Raw genomic sequence first — 25,023 nt, 5'->3', positions numbered from 1 at the left:
TAATCATTGGTTTTCTCTTTTTTAATCTACCGAATTACATTATTTGATTTTTGAATATTAAGCCAACCTTGCATTTAGGATGTGTCCTGATTGGTTATGATATATTTTTAATATATTGCTAGATTTGATTTGCCAATATTTTATTAAGTTTTTTTGTCTGTGTTCATGATGGATATTGTTCTGTATTTTTTTTGCAATGTCACTGCAGTGACTGATCTGAATATCAGGATATACCAGTCTCATACAATACATTTGGAAAGATTCCTGCTTCCATTTTTCAGAATTGTTTTATAAAATTTGTATTATTTATTTCATTTTTGAATATTTGGTAGAATTTACCAGTGGATCCATCTTGGATTGCTGTTTTCTCTCTGGGATAAATTAAGAATTCAATTTCTGTAATAGGTTAAGGGCTATTCTGGTTGTTTATTGTCAAAACTCCTGAGTGAGCTTTGGTGATTTATTTTTTTAAAGGAATTTTTAGGTTGGCAAATTTGTTATCATAAAATTGTTCATTATATTCCCATATTATTTTAATGTCATTGGGGTAGGTAATAACATCTTCTCTATCATTTCTGTCATTAATAATTTGTTTCTTTATTCTTTTTTTTTCCGAACCAGTCTGGTTATCAGCTTATCACTTTTCAAAGAACTAGCTTTTGACTTAATTGACTTTTCTGTATTTCTGGTTTTTGATTATTATTGAATTTTCAGCTTATTGTTATTCTTTCTTCATGGTTATTTTGGGTTTCATTTACTCTTTTTTTCTAGTTTGTTTTTTTTTTAAGGCAGTAAGCCGCGTCCATTAATTAGATAACTTTCTTCTTTCCTAATATAGGTATTTATTGCTGTAAATTTCCCTCTAGCACTGCTTTAGCTGCATCCCCCAAACCTTGATATGTTGTATTTTCATTTTTATTAGGTTCAAGATATTTTCTAATTTCCCTTTGATTTCTTTTTTCATGTATGGGTTATTTATAAGTGTGTTGTCTGCTTTCCAAATATTTGGGGATTTTCCCACAATTTTTTCTGTTACTGATTTGTAAGTTATTTCTTTTGTGATCAGAGAATATACTTTGTATCATTTGAATCCATTTAAATGTATTCACACTTATTTTATGGCCCAGAATATGGTCTGTATTTGTTCACCGAGGTGGTTGTAATAAATTACCACAAACTTGGTGACTTAAGATAACATACATTTATTCTCCTATAGTTCTAGTGGTCAGAAGTTCAAAATTGGTTTCACTGGGCCAAAACCAAGGTGTTACTAAGGTTGCACTCCTTCAGATGGCTCTAGGAGAGAGTCAGTTTCTTTGCCTTTTCTAGCTTCTAGGGTTGCATTTCTGAGATCATGACCTTTCTGTCTTCGAACCCAGCAGTATAGCATGTTTAAATCTCTTTCTACTTTCATGATCACATTGCTTTCTATTTTCTGTGTATAGTCCAATCTTTTCCTACTTTCCTCTTATAAAGACACTTGTGATTGCATTTAGGGCCCACCTAGATATTCTAGAATAATTTTCTCATTTCAAGATCTTCAATTATACTTATAAAGTCACTTTGCAAATAAGATAACATGCACAAATTCCAAGGAGTAGGGCCTGAACATCTTTAGGTGCTATTATCCAGCCCACCACATGGTCTATCCTTGTAAAAGTTCCGTGAGCACTGTTGTTGATGAGTGGAGTGTTTTAAACATGTTAATTGGATCCAGTTGGTTAATAGCGTTGTTCAAGCCTACTGGGTCCTTACAGAATTTTTGACAGTTGTTCTTTGAACTGTTGATAGAGAGATGTTAAAATCTTCAGCTATGATTGTGAGTTTGTCTGTTTTGTCTGTTCTTTTAATTTTTGTTTTATGTACCTTGAAGCTCTAGTTTTAGAAGCATACACATTTAGAATTGCTATATCCTCTTGATGACATAGTCTTTGTTCTGAAATATACTTGATTTGATATTAACATAGCTACTTCAGGTTTCTTTTCATTAATATTACCATGTCATATCATCCTTGTAACTTGTGCCTTTATATTCAAAACGGGTTTCTTGTAGACAGCATATGGTTGGGTCTTGCTTTTTAAATTCAACATCACTATCTCTGTCTTTTAATCAGAGTCTTAGACCATTTACATTTAATGTTATTATTGATATGATTGGGCTTAAATCCACCTTTATACTATTTGTTTTCTCTTTGTCCTGTTCTTTAGTCCTGTTTTCTCCATTTCCTGCCTTATTTTGGTTTATTAAAATAAATTTTATTTTATATAATACTATATATGAAAAAGATATTCTACCTTGTCTGTTATTGGCTTATCAGCTATATGTCTTTTTAAAATGGTATTTGCTCCAAGTTTCAGTATACATGTATATATCTTTAACATACCGTTGTCTATCTTCAAATATATTATACCTTACAATAATATACTTTTATTTTCTCCACTACTGGTCTTTGTGCTATTGTGTCATAAATTTTACTTTTACAGATATCATAAACACCTTAATCGATATTAGATTTGTGTGGAACAGTTATCTTTGAAAGGATTTTCTATTTTGACATTTAAAAAATACATGTAGAAGGTACAAATGCAGATTTCTTACATACATACATTGTGTAGTGGTGAAATCTCAGCTTTTAGTGCACCCATCACTCAAGTAGTGAACATTGTACTGAATCAGTAATTTTCCAACCCTTGTCCCTCTCCTACCCTCCCACATTTTGTAGTCTCCAATGTCTGTTCTACTTTGTATGTCCATGTGTACCCATTGTTTAGTTCCCACTTATAAGTGACAATGCGCAGTATTTGACTTTCTGTTTCTGAGTTATTTAACTTAGGGATAATGGCCTCAAGTTCCAACCATATTGCTGCAGAAGACATTATTTCTTCTTTTTAGTGGTTGAGTAGTGTTCTCTGGTATATGCATACCACATTTTTAAAATCCAGTCCTCCACTGATTGACACAGGTTCATTTTATATGTTTGCTATTGTGAATAGTGCTACAATAAACATACAAGTGCATTAATCTTTTTGATATAATGATTTCTTAAAGGAATTTTTTATATGAGGAAAAGTGTCTTTTATATTAACTCACATTCTTTTAAGTACACCAAGTTTCCATCTGGTATGATTTTTCTTACACATGAAGGATTTTATTTAACACTTATTGTAGTGCTGTTAAAAAGCCTTTATTTCACTTTAATTTTTGAAAGGTATTTTTCTTGAGGCCAGGTGCAGTGACTCTCACTTGTAATCTTATCACTTTGAGAGGCCAAGGTGAGAGAATTGCTTGAGTCCAGGAGTTTGAGACCAGCCTGGGCAATATAGCAAGATCCTTTTTCTACAAAAAAATGTTAAAAATGAGCCAGGTGTGGTGATGCATACCTGTAATCCTAGCTATTCCAGCAGCTTAGATGGGAGAATCACTGGAGTCCAGGAGTTCAAGGCTTCAGGGAGCTATGATCATGCCACTGCATCCCAGCCTGAGCAACAGAGTGAGACCCGCTTCTTTTTGAGAAGGAAAGAAAGAAAAATGGATAAATAAAAGGTATTTTTCTTGAGCACTCAGTGGATATGAAAAGTGAACTTTTCAATCCACAGTTGGTTGAATCTGCAGATGCAGAATGCACAGATATGGAGGGCTGACTGTACTATGCCATTTTTTGTGTGTTTGTTTTGTTTTGTTTTTTGTGTTTTTTGTGTTTTTGTTTTTGAGATGGAGTCTCACTCTGTCACCAGGCTGGAGTGCAGTGGCACAGTCTTGGCTCACTGCAACCTCTGCCTACCAGGTTCAAGTGATTCTCCTGCCTCAGCCTCCCGAGTAGCTGGGACTACAGGTGCTTGCAACCACACCCAGCTAATTTTTGTACTTTTAGTAGAGAAGGGGTTTCATCATGTTGGCCAGGATGGTCTCAATCTCTTGACCTCGTGATCCGCCCACCTCGGCCTCCAAAGTGCTAGGATTACAGGTGTGAGCCACCACATCCGACCACTATGCCAGGTGTAAGGGACTGGTGCATCCACAGACTTGGGTTCTCTAGGCATCTTGGAACCAATATCTAGCAGATACTGAGGGACTACAATATAGAATTCTTAGCTGACAGTTTTTTCAGTGCTTTAAATATATTGCTCCATTGTCTTCTGGCTTACATTGTTTCTGATGAGAAGGCTATTGCTTTTCTTATCTTTGTTTCTCTCTATATAAGGTGTTTTGTTTTCCTCTGGCTACTTGTAAGATTTCTTTTGCCTTCTAAGCTAGTTGTTAGCAGTTTGAATATAATGTGACTTTTAGGTGTTTTTTTTTTGTTTGTTTGTTTTTCTGTTCTTTCTTCCCTCCCCCTATACCCCTGCCCCGCATTTAGGTTTGTTCACTTCCTCGGATATGGTTATTGTTTTCATACAATTTGGAAAATATTCAACTATTCTATAAAAGTCTTTTTGTCCCTTTTTGTAGGATTCCAATTACACATTAGTTATGCTGTTTGATATTGTCTCTCAGCTCACAGATATTGTATTCATTTTTTTCTCTCTGGACTTTATTTTAGATAACTTATATTATGTCTTTAATTTCATGAATCCTTTTTATTTTAGGTCTAAACTACTGTTATTCCTATCAGTGTAATTTTTATTTCAGGTATTTTTCAACTCTAAAAGCTTAATTCAGATCTTTTTAAAAAAATCTTTGCTTTTATTTCTTCATATTGCTGATTCTTTTCTCTGCCCCCTTTATTTATTTATAAAGGCTGTTTTCACATTCTTATCTACTAAATCTACCATGTATGTTATTTGTGTTATTTTTTAATATGTTTCTGTTGATTAATTATATTTTCTTACTATGGATCATGTCCTTTTTCTTGGCAAGTCTGGTTATTTTTAGCAGATGCCAGACATTGTGAATTTTACATTGTTGGTTGCTGGATTTTTTTTATTCCTTCAAATATTTTTTATTGTTTTCCTGGCCTTAGTAGTTTCTTCGTATTCATGAACTAATTAGTACTTAACTGAGAACTTGAGGGGATTCCTCTACAGATTTCCAGAACTCTTTCTCTTTACAGCTTCCTCATCTTAATATTCAGTTCCATAAATCCTGGTTGCTTTGGCTTCTGCAAACTCTAAACTTTGTGTTCTTGACCCAGCAAGATGCACAAGTTTTATTTGTGTTCTCTTTCTCTGGAGTACAGCCTGAAAACTCTTCAGTCATGGGCTGGTGCAGTAATGGAATTCACCTCATTTGTTTCTCTTGGAGATTGCTGTCCTATATTGCCTGTTGTCCAGCATCTAAAATTTGTTGCTTCATGTATTTTTTTTATTTGTTTTTCTAGTTTTTTAATATGGGAGGGTAATTCTGGTTTCTGTTATTCCTTCATGACCAAAAGTGGTTTGCCTTTTAAGTTATTAATACAAAGATAATTTTTACCTTTAAGCTAGAGCAGATTTTCTACACTTTGTTATATCCTATACAGTTTTATTTTATATATTATGTGCAGAATATATAGTGGAAGAGGATGAATTTTCATTTTCATATTATGTTCAAAGGTTTATTTAAAGAGTCTTGCTTTCTATTTTAGAAGCAAAACGGACAAGTCGGTTTTTAAGTGGCATTATCAACTTTATTCACTTCAGAGAAGCATGCCGTGAGACGTATATGGAATTTCTTTGGCAATATGTAAGGTTTAAATATGTTTTGGGGTTACATGCCAGATCAGTAACATTATTTATGAACTTATAATCTGTTTTGAAATGATTGTCATAGACAGCAAATTGCTGTATTGCCTTTAGAATTGAATTCATTTTTATATTTATATTAACTTGCAGATTTTAGTTACTGGATAGCATATCTCAGAATCAGATTTTCTTTGAAATTTGGTAACATTATGGAGAGGCTGAGTTCTGTTTGTCTTAAAATCTTGTAGCTGAGGCTTGTTTTCCTATATTAGGAAATGTTAGAGAATATTGATATGTTTACATTTTTTTCTTTGAAGTTTGCATAGATAGTGTAGCTTTTATTAAATAATGGACATATTTGAGGTTTATATTTGCCTTTTAAATAATGGCATAATTGGACTGTTTGTGGTGGTGTTTATCATGCTTGCCCAGATTCAGTCCAAGGCAGTCTCTTTAACAGACAGAAACTCATTTTCCTTTCATCAACAATTTAGAGAACTGGGGGGAGATTATGAGTCATCTGTGTGATTTTTCCCATTTGTCTTCAGTAATGGGGTACCATACTCTTAGAAAAGCACCAGAGTAACTTCAAACACTTAGACCCTAGGCTTCAGCTTCACTGAGCTATATAGATTCATACTTCTTTGCACAAATCATGCTAGCCTTATAACTCCTAAACATCATATAATCTTCAAAGCTTACCACATTCATGTGCCAACATACACACACTCTCATAATTTTGCTTGGTTAATTACTCTACTATCTTTAAGACAAACCTCAGACATCTATCACCTCTACAATGTCCTATCACCCTCTTCCCAGCCATTACCCAAGTTGGGTTAGATGTCACTCTTGTTGATTCCCATTATATTAAAAATAACAAGCTATTTTGTGGGTTTTTATTCTTGTATCTGGCTCCTCAAGGAGACTTAGCTACTTAAGTTCAAGACCTATAAGTTAGTCTTCTTGAGAATTCTCAGTACTGAGCTCAGTGCCTATGATAAGAACCCAGCATTTGTGTTGAGTAAAGAAATTCCTAATTCATTTGTCATGAAGGCCTAACTCTATCTTAAATTTTTTATTTCTGATGGTTCAAACTATAGTATGAGTAAGCATTTTGGACACACTGATTGTGTTGAAATGCACTAATATGAGATGATTAAAATTGCTTTAATAGAAATCCTCTGCGGACAAAATGCAACAGTTAAACGCTGCACACCAGGAGGCATTAATGAAACTGGAGAGACTTGAGTAAGTGGGAGATTTACAAGTAAAATAAATGCAATTTCAAAATGCAAAATGAATTGTAAGTAGTATTTTACAACCCTGTAGTCTACCTTAAGTCTCGTTTATCTCCCTTAATAAATAGCAGAGTATTTGAGTTTGCCTTTTCTAAAAAAAAGAAAAACTAGTTTTTCTTCTAACTCTTAATTATGTAATACATCCTTTGGCTTTTTTTGTTGTTGTTGTTAATGTATTAGCCTGATTTGTTTAAAGCCATTAGCTTACTCTTCTAATTTATGTCTGGAATATTGTCTTACGTAGGTGAGCAGTAACTGCCTGGAGTATCTTCCTTCAGATCAGTTGATTCCATCAAACGTTTACTCCTACAACAGACTTTTTGTTTATTTGTTTTGTTTTTGACTTATAGGTAATGTAGGGAAAAGAATCACTCAACAGTTTTGATTTCTTGGCCTTCCTTATATATATATATATATATATTGATTTTCAGCAGGATTTTTAAAATCTCTTCTGATTTATAGATGTCTTTGAGGTTATCTGTTTTAGATGAGAGATTTTCTAACCTGCCCCTGGTTAAAATTGCCTTTACAGGCAGCAGTAAGCTGAAAAGACTGGGGACAGGCAGACATTAGGATATAACAGGGTAAAAGATACCACCAACTAAATCAAAACAAGAATGACAAAGTGGAGAGAATATTTGCAGCTCATGCCACAAAGCCTTACCAACTCTAATAACAAAACCCATGTAATATTCCTAATATACAAATATAATATACAAAACTACAAAGCAGCCCTGTAAACTGACAGGAAAAAGGATAACTTTAAAAAAATAGACAAAGGCTTTAAACAGGGAGTTTATATAAAAATAGCTAATATATCAGATAGGCAAAAACTAAATTTGAAAACGTTCTTATGGAAGAGACTTGAACACGTGTAAGTGTTGTAAGGAAGGACTAGTAGCGGAAGAATGGATGGTACGGGAGTAAGAGATGTGAGGCAATGATAGCCAGTGCAGAGGTAGAGAAATCAGCATTACCAGAAGGAATACAATATTCATTTTATTAGGAGTGGAGTTAGAAAGGATAGGTATGTATGTGGATGGATCCATAGATTTGATAGTAGAAAACTGAAGGAGCTCATTTGATTTTTATTTTCTGCCTGTAGTAGAGGCCAGATCATTCATTTTAAATGATTGCCACATGAAAGGGTGTAATTCAGAAACATAAAAGTAGACGATTTCTTCATCTAAGTTATTTGAGGACAGGTATTTCATTTTAGCCTTTCAAAAGAGAAGAGCAGTATTTTAATCTATTTTGCTGTGTTAAGTTCTGTTCCAGTTGAAGAGCAAGAAGAGTTCAAGCAGCTTTCAGATGGTATTCAGGAGCTACAACAATCACTAAATCAGGATTTTCATCAAAAAACGGTATCTGTTGTGAGGCACCTTAAACTTTAAAAAATAAAATTTGTTTGTAGATGTGGTGGAACGTATAGTGGAGGTAACAACACATTGCTTTCTCTATTACCAAAGAAATAGAATATATTTCTGTGCCCATTTGTACCCCTTATAATGGATACATACTTCTCTCAACCATCTAGAACCGTGATGGTTTCGTTGGCAAAGTTTTTTGTTGTCTTATTGAATAGAATTTTTTAGGGTTTTCCTAGGTCTAATTTCACTGCTTCCAAACCATGCACTGTGGCACCCTGGATACTGCAGTAAACCCTCAAGAATGCCTCAAAATATCTTAAATTTTCAAGGGAACCACTGTAGTACTCAGCATCTGTCATATCCTTCTTGAATTCAAGGTAGTTCACAGTTTCAGTTTTTGGTCACATTCCTTTCATATCCTTGTGAAACTGGGATTTTGGCATTTGCTGTGATAAAAGCAAGCACAGTGTAAAAATCACTGTGACACAGGAAATGAGAATGTCTATATCTAATCTGAAATATACGCTCCAAGGTACATGAATTTATGCAGTGCCCAATAGGTACATACATCTAATTAGGAAGTACTCGAGGTTATTTAAGAACAAAATAAAAATTTTTTCTTTCAACTTATATGTATTATTTTTCAAAGGGCTACAGTGTTAGGACATAAATATTAGGCCATTATTTGGAGTTAACTACTTAGTAAAGGAACTCTTAGATATTTCTTTTGGCTTAGGAGCATCATGAACAGAGAAAGTTTGAAGAATATCTGATCTAACACATTTAACTACTTTCTTACCTTAATTTTGTGAGACAGCAGTGAGTGGGCTAAATCTAAATGTTTTGAATCATTATAAAACATGTGTTTGCTTTTTCCCCTAGATAGTGCTGCAAGAGGGAAATTCCCAAAAGAAGTCAAATATTTCAGAGAAAACCAAGCGTTTGGTAAACATCTTTTCTTTTCACTAGCATTTACTTTGAATATATTGTGTGGAGGAGTATTTTAGCTGTGTGTGTTGTTATAGTCAAATGTTTCTCCCTTTTTCCCTTCAAAATGAAACCATCTTTTTCAACTTAAGTATAATAGATGACTATTGTTTTAAAAAATATCAAAACACAGAAATGTATGAAGAAAGTAAAAATCACCTGAAAGTTCACTATACAATCTGACGTATATCAAAGATTGTACTTGCTATGCAAATGTAAATATGCATGTGTAATTTTACGTAAATGATATTAGGCTCAATACATCTTACCTGCTTTTTTCTCCACTTAGCAATATAAAACAGTTATGAATTTTAAATAGGTCCTCATTATATTAATGCTTGCATCTAGTTAAGCATTATATGTATGTGCTGTCTTGTAGATTCTTTTAATCCCCTTCTGATAGACTTTTACATTGCTTCTAATTTTTTGCTATTAAACAGAAATATATGTATGTGTGTATCATATGCATACATATGATACATACATACATTTCTGCAACAGGCTGCTTTTATTTAAAATAAATTTTTTTGTTTAGGATTTCTGGGTCATAGGAAATACACATGTAAAATTGACCAATGCAGCCAAACTGATTTCTAGAAAGATACCAATTTATATTCCTACCAGTAGAACAAGAGACTGTCCCTTTCCCTATACCCTTGCCAAAATTGGATGTTTTCAGGCTTTTAAAATCTTTGTTACTGTTACATTGAAAAAAAGAAAATCTCATTTTATTTTTATTTATTTTTTAGTTTTTTTGAGACAGAGTTTCACTCTGTCACCCAGGCTGGAGTGCAGTGGAGCGATCTTGGCTCACCGCAACCTCCACCTCCTGGGTTCAAGCAATTCTTCTGCCTCAGCCTCCTGACCAGCTGGGACTACAGGTGCGTGCCGCCACGCCCAGCTAATTTTTGTGTTTTTAGTAGAGGCGGGGTGTTACCATATTTTTGTGCACCTTATTTATTTTATTTATTTATTTATTTATTTTTTTTTTTGAGATGGAGTCTCACTCTTTTGCCCAGGTTGGAGTGCAGTGGCATGATGTCAGCTCACTGCAACCTCTGCCTCCCAGGTTCAAGGGATTCTCTTGCTGCAGCCTCCCAAGTAGCTGGGATTACAGGCATCCACCACCACTCCCGGCTAATTTTTTTGTATTTTTAGTAGAGATGGGGTTTACCATGTTGGCCAGGCTGGTTTTGAACTCCTGACCTCAGATGATCCACCCACCTCGGCCTCTGAAAGTGCTAGGATTACAGGTGTGAGCCACCGTACCCAGCCACTTATTTATTTTTCAAGAAACTCCATGAATTAAGGATTTTAGCTCTCCATTTATTTGTCTGTCAAATTTATATTTTTTTTGCCCATTAGAAGGCTTATGTTTTTATGTCGTAAAATTTATAGATATGGCCTTTATGGTTTTTGGCTTTAATTGTGTACATAGAAAGGACTGTCCTATTTATCAGATTATTTTTTAATACTATATTTTCTCATTGTACTTTTGTAGTTTCCTTATTGTTTTAACGTGTATACTTTAGATCCTTGAGAAACTTACTCTGGTATGATATTTCCCTTATTTTTCTATCTTTTTTTTTATTGGGGAATGCTTTCATCTGAGTAGTACTTACTATGGCTCAATTTTATTATTTATTTCTTTCTGTCTCATTTCAATCCAAGTTAAAACAAGCACTTTGTACTTATTAAGTTTAGACCTTTTATAAAGAGGAGAAAAGTGATGAAAGTTAACACTATTGTAAGGAAAATAACCTCTAATCTTGTAGAGCATTAAAAGAGAGTCGATAATGTGGTGGTTTGCAAAACTCTAAGAATAAAATAATAAAATATACAGAAATTACAGGAATGCATTATATCTAACATTCAGTTTTGGCCTCTGAGCTAGCTGATCAAAAAGTAAGAATCTTTTCTTTTAAGTTAAAAATATTTAGACAAATTACACAACACAGTAATACATTCCTGTTATGAAATATTCTCTCTTTACGTATACACACACCCACACACACACACATATATATGTATGTATATATAGAGAGGGGAGTATATATATATAGAGCGAGAGACAGAGAAGGGTACAAAATGTGAAAGGCCTTCTCTCAGCCCATTTTACTTTGAGGTAATACTATTCCCTTCGTTTTTCCAACACCATATGCCTACACATATAGAGGCACATAATCATGTGTCACTGTTTTGTTGTTCTGTTTTTATAGAAATGTATTTATGTGTTATATGTTGATCTGTAAATTGGTTCTTTAACTTAATATATCTGGAAAATCTTTCCTGTCAGTACACAGAGTCGTAGAGGGTCCCCAAACAATGTAAATACAACTTATCAACAAATATCTGAGAAGAAAATTCATAGGAATTTTTTTTGACATAATTTCAGACTTACAACAAACTTTCAAGAGAATTTCCAGCTACGCTTCACTTTGATTCTTCGAATAGTTACATTCATTTTTGAAATTCAGGAGAAGGGAATTTGTTTTCATTCAGCAAGCATGTGTAGTGAGCACCTTCTCAGTGCTATAGCTTTGTTTGGGTACTGGGAAAACCAGGATACATTTTCACGACTCCAATTTGCTCAGTCTTATGAAACACATATTAAGTACACAATTATAGTATAGAGTTGCATATACAAAAATTGTACTATTTAAAGAAGAAATGTAGAGAAAATGGGAGCAGGATTTTCAGGGATCAGTACAAATTTAGCAGGCAGACAGGAGTGGGATAATGATATTCTAGGAGGACCCTACTGGTCAAAGAAAGATCACTTATACTTGTCTAAACATAAGATCAGAATTACCAGATTGTAGGGTGCAGTAGGGAACTGGTGGGAGATGAGACTAGACAGGAAGAGAGTTAACAGCCATGTAATGAAAGGCTTTGAATGTCCTGCTAAGGAGCTTGATCTTTGGCCTATAGACAAATGTGAGCAATTAAGTAGGTAAGTGATGTGTTCAGAATTTAATTTTACCCCCATTACAGAGAACATGGACCTAATTTCTTTGTTCTTTCCCATTACTAGAATGGTAAATCACCAAGTTTATTATATCTAATATATAAAAATGTTTTCTCAACAGAATGAACTAAAATTGTCAGTGGTTTCTTTGAAAGAAATACAAGAGAGTTTGAAAACAAAAATTGTGGATTCTCCAGAGAAGCTAAAGAATTATAAAGAAAAAATGAAAGATACGGTCCAGAAGCTTAAAAATGCTAGAGTGAGTTTTCTTTTTATTTTAATGCTTTTGTATCTTAAAAAAAAAAAAAAAATTAGCAAATTCTTATTTAATTATGTGTTAATTTTTGGATTTCTGAATTATCTATACTTTTCCTCCTAAACTTTTTTGACCTTATTTCTAATCTGTAGCTTTTCTCTAGGGTGGATATGGGGAAAATAAATATAATTTCAAGACATTTGTTCAATTATGCAACAATTTTTTGAGGCTTTGCTCTGGGAGATCAAAACAGAAATGCTGGGTCGTGAGATTTAATTACTTTATTACAAGGGAGGAAAGTATTAAGCAATTTTACAAACAACTGTAATTATAAATTATAATATATACTACAACAAAGTATAAGGTATGCATGTGTGTGGATGGGGTATATGAGAAATCTCTGTACCTTCTGATTAATTTTGCTGTGAATGTCTGCTTGAAAAATTAAAATCTATTAATAGTATCAGAAAGAGGAAAGAAAGTATAGAGTGCTTTGAAATAATGTAATAAGGGGAGCCCAGTTTAGTATTGGGCTGGAAGTACAGGTGGAAGAGGGAAGGAAGAATGCTACCATTCTTCAGATGGTGGCATAAAAAAAAAAGACACTTTTCATTTTAAACATAGCAGTACCAAGGCCCAGTTCATTGTATGGAAGAACATTAAAGGCAGAGGGAACAGCATATGTGAATTCTGTGGGGTAGTGGGGAGTAAGGTGTGTTCAAGATTATGGGTTACTACTGTAGGAGATGGATTGATGTGGTGCAATACAGACTTAGAAGTGGGTAGACAATTTACCATCTTTTGTGAAGCAATGTTTTTAAACTATTAATTTAAAAACCATATGTGGTTTGTCTTTGAATTTGTTATCCAATTCATTCTTGAAGATTAAGATTATCACACTAGAATAGACAAAGATCACCAGAACAGAAATGAGAACCCAGAAATAGATTTGAGTATTAATGAGAAAAGGATGATTTATTTAAAAAACAGTTCTGGCTCAATTAGCTATTCATCTGGAAGAAAAGGGTATTGGGCCTACACGTTGCTCTTTTACAAAAGTAAATTTTATATGTATTAAAAATTTACCTTAAAAAATTTTAGTTTTACAGATTTTAGGAGAACATTTATATAATCTTGGACTGGGATAGATTTTTTAAATTAAGATTGGAAACAGAAAATCTATAGAGAAAAGTAGACATATTAGAACATAATTACAGTGCACATGACAGGTAAAGGGATTATATCCATGATTTGCAAAGAGTATTTACAAATTAGTAAGAAAAAGAAAAAAATAAGGTAGAACAAGGGGTAGGCTAGTGAGGACAAGGGAAGGAGTCTTTGTATTGTTACCATGATTGTAGTAAATATATGTTCATTTTATAATTTTAGAAGATGAGTTAATCTTTTTAAAAGAATTAGCTGTAGTAGTCGTAATTATACAAATGAATAGGAAGATTATAAATGAGTAATACGATTGATTGCCCAGGAGTAATCAGAAATAGTTTGAGTATTAGCAAAATAAACTATTTTAATATCGTCATTATTAACTTTTGGAAGGTATTTCATTGCGTAGTACAATTATGGCACTTTCCCTTTGTTTGAAGATACTTGGCAATTAAAACACAATTATTTGTGCTTAAACACATGTCAGTAATAGTGCTGTATTACTGACCTAGAAATTTAATTGTTCCCTGCTCTTAAGGTTTCAGTATTAAATGCAGAAATTATTTAAGAGCAAACAAATTGATATTACTGCAGCTTCATAAAGAAGAATATCAAACTGTGGTCTTTGTTTTTTGTCTTTCAAAGCAAGAAGTGGTGGAGAAATATGAAATCTATGGAGACTCAGTTGACTGCCTGCCTTCATGTCAGTTGGAAGTGCAGTTATATCAGAAGAAAATACAGGACCTTTCAGATAATAGGGAAAAATTAGCCAGTATCTTAAAGGAGGTTTGTATTGTATGGAATTTTGATGTCTTTATTATATAACAGCTTACTATAGTTCCTTGTATTCTGCTTTCACTTTTTGTTGTTTTCCTAAAGAAAAACAGGGTCATTCTACAGTATAATAGATGTGGCAGTGTATGCTATGAAAAAGACACTTTTCTTTTTAAACATAGCAGTAGCAAGACCCAATTTTTAACCTTCCGATGAAATTAATAATAACTAACCCAGCACATTGCTGTGTATATTTTGGAAAATAGTACAGTAGCTCCCCCTCATCCTCAGGGGATTCATTTCAGGACCCCCAGGGGATGCCTAAAACTGTGGATAGTAATAAACCTTATATATATATATATATATATATATACACACACACACACACACACATGTTTTTTCCTTTACGTACATACCTATGATAAAGTTTAATTTAAAACTTAGGCACAGTAAGAGATTAACAATAATTACTAATAAAATAACATTTATAGCAATATACTGTAATAAAAGTTATGTGAATGTGGTCTCTCTCTCAAAATATCTTATTGTACTAAAGTCAATAAGTTTAGTACAATGATGTGAGATGATAAAATGCCTACATAAAAAATCGAAGTGAGATATTGCTAGGCTACTGTGAATCTTCTGACCATGTATCAGAGTAAGGATCATCTGCTTCAGGTGATCCTAGATCCTCAAGGCACTATGATATCGACAGTTGGATGTTGATGACTAAAGAGCAAGTAGTGTATACAGCATGAATCTGCTGGGCAAAGGGATGATTCACTTCCAGGGTCAGGGCTGGGCATGGTGGCTCAAGCCTGTAATACCAGCACTTTGGAAGGCTGAGGCAGGAGGACCATTGAGACCAAGAGTTGGAGACCAGCTTGAACAACATAGCAAGATGCTATCTCTACAGAAAATTTAAAAAATTAGCCAGCTATAATGGTGTATGTCTGTAGTCCCAGCCACTTGGGAGTCTGAGGTGGGAGGATCACTTGAGTCAAGACTGCAGTGAGCTATGATCATTCCACTGCACTCCAGTCTGAGTGACAGAGTGAAGCCCCATCTGAAAAGCACACACACACACACAAACATCCAGGGTGGAATGGAGTAGGATGGTGCAAGATTTAATCACACTACTCAGAATAGCACACAATTTAAAACTGATGAATTGTTTATTTCTGATACTTTCCATTTAATATTTTTAGACCACAGTTGACCAGGGGTAACTGTGACCATGGAAAGTGAAGCCATGGATAAGGGGAACTACTGTCATGGGATTTTAAATTTGTTCTACTATTTGGAAATGATCTTAGCATCAGAAAGTTCCAAATTAGTGCCCAACAATGTATCTAGGACCTATAGAGAGATTTAAAGTTTATTACATAGTCTTCTGCCCTGAAGAAATGAGAGCTAATGGCAGTTTCTCAGGCTATAAGCTTGAAAATCCTTTTTTGCTTCTTAACTTGATCATCTTCATCCAGACTGCACCTCCAGGATAACTAACATTACATTTGATAAACCATTGCTTTTTTGAGATAAGTAGGGATTAGAAGGTGAGATTGCCCCAGGTATTCTTTCCCAACTACATAGTCCCCTCATCTGCCATCGAGTTACCCAAAAAAGATGTGTATCTACTGCTTTGAATTGTTTCTAGCACCTACCCTTTTCCCTTTATTTTTACTACTTTAGTTCAGATCCTAACCCCCTCAACTCTAGTCTCTTAGCTAATCTTCTTAACATGTCTCCCTTTCAGTCTGTGCTGATAGAATAACGTGATGAAAACACATCTCTAGTTGTCATGTCCTTTCTCAGTATCTCTGGTGCCTCCCTGTTTTCTCTTCTGGTTCATCTGCATTTTTCTGCTGGGCTTTCAGGCTTTGAAGAGTTTTATCTCTTTTTAAAATTGTGTTTAATTATAGTTCATCCTAGAAAATACTCTTTCATTTTATTTGTAAATCCTAATTGGTTATGTTGACTTTAAATACTTCTTATAAAATACAGAGCCTGAACTTGGAGGACCAAATTGAGAGTGATGAGTCAGAACTGAAGAAATTGAAGACTGAAGAAAATTCGTTCAAAAGACTGATGATTGTAAAGAAGGAAAAACTTGCCACAACACAATTCAAAATAAATAAGAAGCATGAAGATGTTAAGCAATACAAACGCACAGTAATTGAGTATGAAGTTGTTTTCAATTTTAGTGTATTAGAAAGCAATTATGAAAAGCAAATACATTTTTCCCCCAGGATTTCAAAACCTCAGTATTTTCCAAAAGAATTTAAACAGTTTTATCTTTATTTTACCTTCAGTTGACTAAAACAGATGAGTTAATTATAAAACTTATACTGCTAGGTCTAGATATAGAGATGTCTTAGCTACTCTTTTCCTAGATATACAGTTCCAATTCCTTTGCATCATTCTTCAGAAGGGTTCTGATGCTACTGATTATTTCATTGCACTTTAGAGATAGTGGTCTATCTTGCATCAGAATTAACTAAATGGCCTATCTTACAGTCCAGCTGGTCTGTAGAGTTACAGCATTTGTGTTTTGAGAAAAAGTCATATATTCAGGTAAGAGGTAATACATTCCTAAGTATGTAAGTATGTTTTTAGCCGGTACGTTAGGGTACTTTATTGGTAAAGTACCCATCAGTTCTAAGAATGTGCTTTTAAAATACCTGCCCCAGATATGTCTATAATGTCATTCCTTCAGTCCTAAAAGGTGCGTTAAGAGATCATCTGAGTATTTCCTTCATACTTGCTCTTGCAGATGAAAAAGGGCAGAACCTAAGGATTTTATATTTGTTGCCAAACTGCCTTGTAAAAAAGTTAAGCTGATTCACATTCCCACCAACAGTACCTAAGTGTGTACAACTGGGGAAATGTAACTTTAAAAATCTTCATTTTAAAAATTTATTTATTTATTTATTTACTCATTCACTAACCCACCAATGAGGGAAAAAAAAATCTCATTAATATATTGAGAGAAAGAGTTCACACTATGTTACGATGTGGTTATAGTACCACACTTTGGGGTTTTCATTCCTTTGCTTTTATATCTTGAGAAGAGTTTTAGGTTTGTCAAATACTGACACGTGGTCACTTTGGAATCAAAACTAGAATTGTGTTTGCCTTTTTAGTTGCCGAAGAGGATTAAATATTAGCTGTCTCAATTTTCTTTTAGGGATTGCAATAAAGTTCAAGAAAAAAGAGGTGCTGTCTATGAACGAGTAACCACAATTAATCAAGAAATCCAAAAAATTAAACTTGGAATTCAACAACTAAAAGATGCTGCTGAAAGGGAGAAACTGAAGTCCCAGGTGAATATGTGTTCATAAGAAGTTAATTTCAGATAATCTGTCATGTATTTGAGTTGTTAACTGAAACAAAACAGCTTGCTTGGTCTCTGTGTGTAATGAGGTTTTTAATGATACCTAAAATTATTTACTCTTTATTCTTGTTTTGAATATATTTACTGTAAAGCTTCATAAACAGTCCTAAAGTTTAATGAGAACAGGCGTCTTGTCTCCTACATTTTTCTCTTTAAAAATGCTAGTACAATGCTAAACATAAAATGTTTACCTGTTTCTATCCTTTTAACTGCCAGTGTCTCTAACAAGTAGTCTATTCCTTTTATATTTATTAAATATTTATTGTCTCCTTATCTTTTGAAGTTTTATATCTTCAAAAGTGTTCTACCAGAACAATAGTTCAAACTGCTCTGCCAGAAATCACAAAAAATTGCTATTTATTATGCAAAATCCCTTAGCCTCTTTTTTTTTCATTCTTCACCTTGTCTACATTGACAATTTATATGGAGGTTTCTAAAACTGCTGATACCTGATAAATATTGAAACATTTGCTGCCATTACTTTCCGCCATCCATACCCAGTTTGTAAAAATTCTTAATACTAACAGAGCCACAGTAGACAATTCCCTCATCTGTTCTCAGTACCTTATCCCCCAGAAAGATTATGTTGTTAGCACTTGCACATGTGAGCATTATCTTAAGGCTACTTTAAAAGGAAGGAAAGGAAAGGAAAGGGAAATGGAGCAAGGAAAGGAAGAGGGAAACTGGAAGGAAAAGAAATAAAATGGTTGGGATTTCACGTCCATGGTCTTCCCAATACCTGGCCTGCTCTTTTCTGTTTTTTTGTTTGTTTGTTTGTTTTTTCTACCTCAACTGCTTTTATTTTTCCTGCCTCTTAACTTGATACTCACCAAGAGTCAGTCTCTCTAGTATGGCAATTAGAAAGACTTAGTAGATATTGGCCGGGTGCGGTGGCTCACGCCTGTAATCCCAGCACTTTGGGAGGCCGAGGCGGGCGGATCACGAGGTCAGGAGATCGAGACCATCCTGGCTAATACCGTGAAACCCTGTCTCTACTAAAAATACAAAAAAATTAGCCGGGCGTGGTGGCAGGTGCCTGTAGTCCCAGCTACTCAGGAGGGTGAGGCAGGAGAATGGCGTGAACCCGGGAGGCAGAGCTTGCAGTGAGCCGAGATTGCGCCACTGCACTCCAGCCTAGGTGACAGAGCAAGACTCCGTCTCAAAAAAAAAAAAAAAAAAAAGGAAGACTTAGCAGATATTTAATCCTGCTTCTTAACCAAATCAAATCAATAAATATTTATGTGTTACTACATGGTCTAGGAACAGTTAGTGAACCAGTTGCTAACAAATTAGTAACTAGTTACTAACTCAAATTCGAGGCACCTTTGTCTATCAGTCATAAGAGATACCCATGCCTACCTTATATTACCTTGAGTTTTGTGCATGTATGTCTTGCCAGTTACATTTTCCATTTCTTAACAGTAGCAATTGTCTATTATTAACCTTAGCACATCATGTCAAACCATGCCTAGAATGGTGCCTTATGTGTAGTATGCTTTCCATAAATATTTATAAAATTGAAAGGTCATCTAGCATGGTGTTTCTTAAAACTAGCTGTGTATTCGAATTCAGTGAGGAATTTTAAAATGAACAAATCCTCACCCAAACACATTGATTAGCATCTCCAGCAATGGGGCACATGAAATTGTGTTTTTTAATGTGGCTTTTGAGAACCACTAATAGGCTTGGCTTAATTGTTTTCAATGGTATAGAGCTTTCAATAGGTATGGCCACTCAAGCAATTCTACTAGGGCAGCTTTAATTGTTAAAATTCTGTCCCTTATTTTGAGTTTAAAATATTTATTTCTGTACTCTATAGTCAGCCCAGATCTTCTCTGTGGAGCAAATGTGTACCCTTTTCTGCTTAATAACCCTTCAGACATTTGAGGATAATGATCATGGTTTCTTTCAGCCTTCTCATATTCAGGATAATTAGTCCTAGTTTTCCACCATTCTTTATATAGCTTCATTTTCAGATTTATTACTATCCTATTTACTGTCATCTCTATTTCCTATTTGTCATTATTCTGCTTAAGATTTAGAACCCAGTGCTAAACACAATCTTCCAAAATATTGATGTGGCCAGCCAGACCCAAAGCACATTTTTAATGAAGCATAATATTGGGGTAGATTTTCAGCAGCAGCATCTTGCCCTTGACTCATATTGACCTTATGATCAACTAAAGGACTCCTGTCTTTTCCACATACAGTTCTGCCATGTTAAGAGTTTTTCACCATACTTTAGCGCAACTGTTACTTTTAATTCAGAATTTTACTATTTTAGGTTTTATTTGTTTCAACCTAGATTTCAAAATGTCAAGGTTAGTTTAAATCTATCATTCTATCTTCCACCTTAACTATTTCTCATTGCTTAGTGTCACCTGCAGATTTGATCAGCATGCGTTTTTCTTCAAAATAAAAATGTTTACTAGAACAAGGTCCTTTGCTGCATTATAATTTTTTCATCCTAGAGGCATAGAACTATCGATCAAAACTTTGGGTACAATTGTTCAACTTGCTAAGTTGTTCTTACCTACCTTGATTCAGGCTGCATTGTGATATCTATTTGTTACACAAATGGGAAGGTCTCTAAATACTTTGGTAAAATCAAATACTTTTAGTCAAAGAACTCTCCTTAGCTTACTTTATAATCATCCTTCATGAAAAGAAAAAAGGATATGTTATGATTGCCAAATTGTTCTTTGTGCAGTTCTGTTGCATTTTGTGATCATCATAGTCTTTTTTCATTAAATGTTCTTTCCCATAGATAATTTATCTCTTCTAGTTTCAATTATTATCTTCATTTGGATAGCTTTCAAAAATCTGTGTTTCTTGTTCTGGTCACTCACAACAAAAATAATATTTTAAAATTACTTTCAACATTTTCCTACATCTGACCTCTTCTTCACTTTCTCTTTCCCTTTTCTTTTTCTCTCTTTTGCTCAACTTCTTCATAAATTTCTTTGTATTTCTCAATTGCATCATCATTTTCTATCACAAAGCATTGAAATTTTGGACTTGCTTTAGATAATCCTGACATCCAGATAATCACCAAGTTAATTTCATGATTGCTTTTACATGGTGGTACTCTTCATACATATACATAGCCCTTCATACATACAGCACTCTTACTATTATACATCTATCACATAATTTTGTAGTAGTCATGGATTGCAGCAACATTCGCTAAGTTTCTTTGATTTTAGATTCTTCTGTATCAAGTATGCCTTGAATACTAAGTATTACCACATTTATCCTGCTAAAATATTATTTTCAATACTACACTTTCTTGTTTAAAATAAGGGCCATTTTCCTTCAGTTCATTCATTCACCCAGTCCGTATTTCAACAAATGGCCAACGTATCTGCTAGGTGTCAGGCTTCACATTTGATTCAGAGAGTAAGTTGTGAACAAGTCAGGAATGATTTCCACCTCTAGGACTTTCAAAACTTTCTATCTGGCTGGGCGCGGTGGCTCACGCCTGTAATCCCAGCACTTTGGGAGGCCGAGGCTGGCGGATCACGAGGTCAGGAGATTGAGACTGTCCTGGCTAACACAGTGAAACCTTGTCTCTACTAAAAATACAAAAAATTAGCCGGGCGTGGTGGTGGGCGCGAGTAGTCCCAACTACTCAGGAGGCTGAGGCAGGAGAATGGCGTGAACCTGGGAGGCGGAGTTTGCAGTGAGCCGAGACTGCGCCACTGCACTCCAGCCTAGGCGACAGAACGAGACTCCGTCTCAAAAAAAAAAAAAAAAAAAAAAATGTGTTCTATCTAACCTAATCATTTCCATTATTTAAGGTCCAGTAGAAACTATGTCTTCCACATAACTTTCTTTTACTTCTTTGAAATATCTTTCTCTCCTCTCTCAAATACTGTAGCACTCTCAGTCTATTGCAAATAATCTGGATCTGTGCTGTCCAATGGGGAGCTGTTAGTAATATGTGGCTATTTACATTTAAATTAATTACAATGAAATAAAATAAAAAATTTTGTTCTTTATTTGCACTAGCTATATTTCAGGTGCTCGATATCCAATCTGGTCTGGTTATATGTTCATTTAGGAAAGAAAGCATAATTGGTGTCTTTCATTGTACTATTGTACTATTTACAGTGCTACTTATACGAAGTACCCAATAATATATTGGGTTGACTAATTTATACGTATGTGATAAATGGCTACACTGGCTATAAGACTCCATGGATAGTGTATAGTCTTAAATATTTCTGATTTGAAAAGTGAGATAGTTATCTAGACTGACACTGTCCAACAGAACTTTCTGCTGTAATGAGAATGTTCTTCTGTATTGCTCAATACCATAGCCAGTAGGCACATGTGGCTGTTGAGTCCTTGACATGTGGCTGGTGCAACTGAGGAACTGAATTTTTAATTTCATATGATTAAATTAAATTTTATTAAATTTAAGTAGTAGCCACATGTGTCTAGTGGTTGCTATATTTGACAGCGCAGAACTAGCCTTTGACTTTAAAAATACTTAACTTCAATGAGGCCATCACAGTAAGACTTATTATATGTGAATTAGGGTGATTAATATTATAAAATTCCACTTGGATGTAGAATTTAAGCGGAAATGCTAAACTACATAGTATTTGTCAGGGATACGATCTGTCACCATTAAACATCTTGTGAGGGTTGGCTTAGAACTTCAAATGTTTTTGTCTCTGTGCCTGTGCCACTGGAATTGGGCCTTAATGTTTCATTCACTTGTGGCTCTACCAACAGGATTTTGCTCCTCCTTGAGAGTGTTATTTGTTCTCAGAAGGAAAGTATTCCTTTGGGTATTTTAAAATGGTTGGTTCAGATATGTACAGATTGTATATCTTAATTTAGTCACACTTAGTTGTGATAGTTTCTCATAAGGAATATCTTTCTACCAAATTTATTCAGCTTTCTTTTTTGGAATGAATAAACATATACCCCTATAGAACTGGAAAGTTAAATTGATTTATAGCTGCTGAGTGTGCTGTTTTTTTAATAATGGCATTCACACAAGCTAGCAACTAATTCACCTTATTTTTCCTATAAGATTTAAGAAATAAAGCCTTCAAAAATTTTGATTTATTTTCCTATTGGTTCATATTCTATCATAGTTGTAGTAATTTGATACCTGCTTAGAGCTCAGAAATCTAAACACACTCTTCTATTTTTGTGTTAGGATTTAATAACTATGTTTGGATTTTTGGAGAATGTTTAGTCTTAAGCATATATTTACATTCACTTAATCTGTAGTACTCAAACTTGCATAGGTGGCAGAGTTGCTGGAAATAGTGTTCTTTTTTGGAACACCGTGAATTTATACTATATCAAATTATAATCTATGTAATTTATTCAAAATCAGATAGTATCTCTGCTAGAATTTAAACTAAGATAAGTAGTAGCCAAAATTTTAGGCTTAAGAAAAATTTAGTGGGAGAGACACTTAAAACTGAGAACATTGTATTCATTTACTGCTTTTCTTCCCCCATTGGAAAAAGATGACTGTTTTATTTCAGTGGCAAAACACATCCTGTAACCTTGTAAAATACCAGTTTCTTGTGGTATTATGTATATTACAGTTTAAGAATTGTTTTATCTAAGAGAAGTGAATAATGAAAGGAGGATCAATATTATATTTGACAAGTATGAAATAGAAGAAAATGTGTACAGGCTAATTTTTTTCTTATTTAAACTATAAAAATTGTTCTTTTATTTTTTAAAATTCTTAGCACATCCATATAGGCTTGAACTATCTGATCAGTTTATTCAAACAACTCTAAAAGGTATTAATATATTTTTCAGTCCTATAGATTGCTTATTAAATCTGTTTGCATACCTTTTAAATGATAATCAGGGTCAAATGCAGAGAGTATAGTTATCTACAGTAATGTAGTTATTTTCCGTGTTTAATATGGAAAGCTCTAAAGTAAAATTTTTCCTTGATAATTATAAATATGTTTGTTCTCATTGTATTAGAATCCTAAACATTGTCTCATGTCTCTCCTTTGTTCCTTAAGTAGCAAACTTTTTTGATGAATTTGTACAGCTTACAGAATGAATTTTTAATTAAAGCAGACATAGACATGCACATTTGTATGTGTGCATAAGAATTTAGGCTTTAAAATATTAATAAATATGAATAAACTTGGAATTCTTATAACTCATTTGTAGTTTAGGTTGTTGCATAGAATAATTATTATTCTGTTTCATTTTCTACTTAGGAAATATTTCTAAACTTGAAAACTGCTTTGGAGAAATACCACGACGGTATCGAAAAGGCAGCAGAGGACTCCTATGCTAAGATAGATGAGAAGACAGCTGAACTGAAGAGGAAGATGTTCAAAATGTCAACCTGATTAACAAAATTACATGTCTTTTTGTAAATGGCTTGCCATCTTTTAATGTTCTATTTAGAAAGAAAAGTTGAAGCGAATGGAAGTATCAGAAGTACCAAATAATGTTGGCTTCATCAGTTTTTATACAGTCTCATAAGTAGTTAATAAGATGAATTTAATGTAGGCTTTTATTAATTTATAATTAAAATAACTTGTGCAGCTATTCATGTCTCTACTCTGCCCTTTGTTGTAAATAGTTTGAGTAAAACAAAACTAGTTACCTTTGAAATATATATATTTTTTTCTGTTACTATCATGGCTCTTGTTTTGTTTATTGACATAGAGTTGTGACATTATTGAGTCCAGACTGTGCCCTCAGCATTGTGGTTGAGATCTCATTTGATCCTTACTTAAGCAATTCTAGGTAAATATTTTTATTACTACATAAATAAAGTAATTATAAAGGTCCTAAAAGATCAGATAGCTGAAGCAAAATTTGAACTGTACTCTCTATGATACTGAAGTCTAGAATGTTTCAGTGTACCACACTTTTCAATGTAGTTAATTGAAAGAGAAAGTTTTGAGTTTAGTAGTCGATTTCTTCATTGATGCAACTGGCATTTTTTTTCAAGAAAAATGAGTTAATAATGTGTAAAGTGACTAAAACAGTGCCTGGCACATGGTAAACACTTGATAACTCTTATCTATTAGTATTTAAGATCATGGAAGCTCTAGGTACTTTCCTCTTTGTCAGAGATAATAAAATGTTATTTTAGGGAGCGACCAGGCTTTCAATGAAAGGCAAAGCCCTGGAAT

The 25,023-nt window shown here is 33.9% G+C and overlaps 1 protein-coding gene across 2 annotated transcripts in view; it reads left to right on the top strand.

Annotated features, from left to right (window-relative positions):
* NUF2 (NUF2 component of NDC80 kinetochore complex) overlaps window positions 1-24,518 on the top strand; it is a 34,003-nt gene extending 9,485 nt beyond the window's left edge. The window contains exons 6-14 of one of the 2 annotated variants that reach the window (XM_003258788.2): window positions 5,565-5,662; window positions 6,839-6,912; window positions 8,230-8,326; window positions 9,215-9,277; window positions 12,409-12,546; window positions 14,353-14,493; window positions 16,486-16,661; window positions 17,669-17,804; window positions 24,094-24,518. In XM_003258788.2, coding sequence (XP_003258836.1) covers window positions 5,565-5,662; window positions 6,839-6,912; window positions 8,230-8,326; window positions 9,215-9,277; window positions 12,409-12,546; window positions 14,353-14,493; window positions 16,486-16,661; window positions 17,669-17,804; window positions 24,094-24,228 — 1,058 coding nt within the window. In that variant the 3' untranslated portion in view covers window positions 24,229-24,518. The remainder of the gene's footprint in view (window positions 1-5,564; window positions 5,663-6,838; window positions 6,913-8,229; window positions 8,327-9,214; window positions 9,278-12,408; window positions 12,547-14,352; window positions 14,494-16,485; window positions 16,662-17,668; window positions 17,805-24,093) is intronic. The other variant, XM_003258789.4, reaches the window with a different exon arrangement.
* The last annotated feature ends 505 nt before the right edge of the window (window positions 24,519-25,023 follow it).

The sequence above is a fragment of the Nomascus leucogenys genome, chromosome 12, assembly GCF_006542625.1.
Source record: "Nomascus leucogenys isolate Asia chromosome 12, Asia_NLE_v1, whole genome shotgun sequence".
In the NCBI taxonomy this organism is placed as follows: domain Eukaryota; kingdom Metazoa; phylum Chordata; class Mammalia; order Primates; family Hylobatidae; genus Nomascus; species Nomascus leucogenys.
Note: the sequence above shows the minus strand (reverse complement) of the source record. Positions and strands in the feature narration are given on the sequence as shown.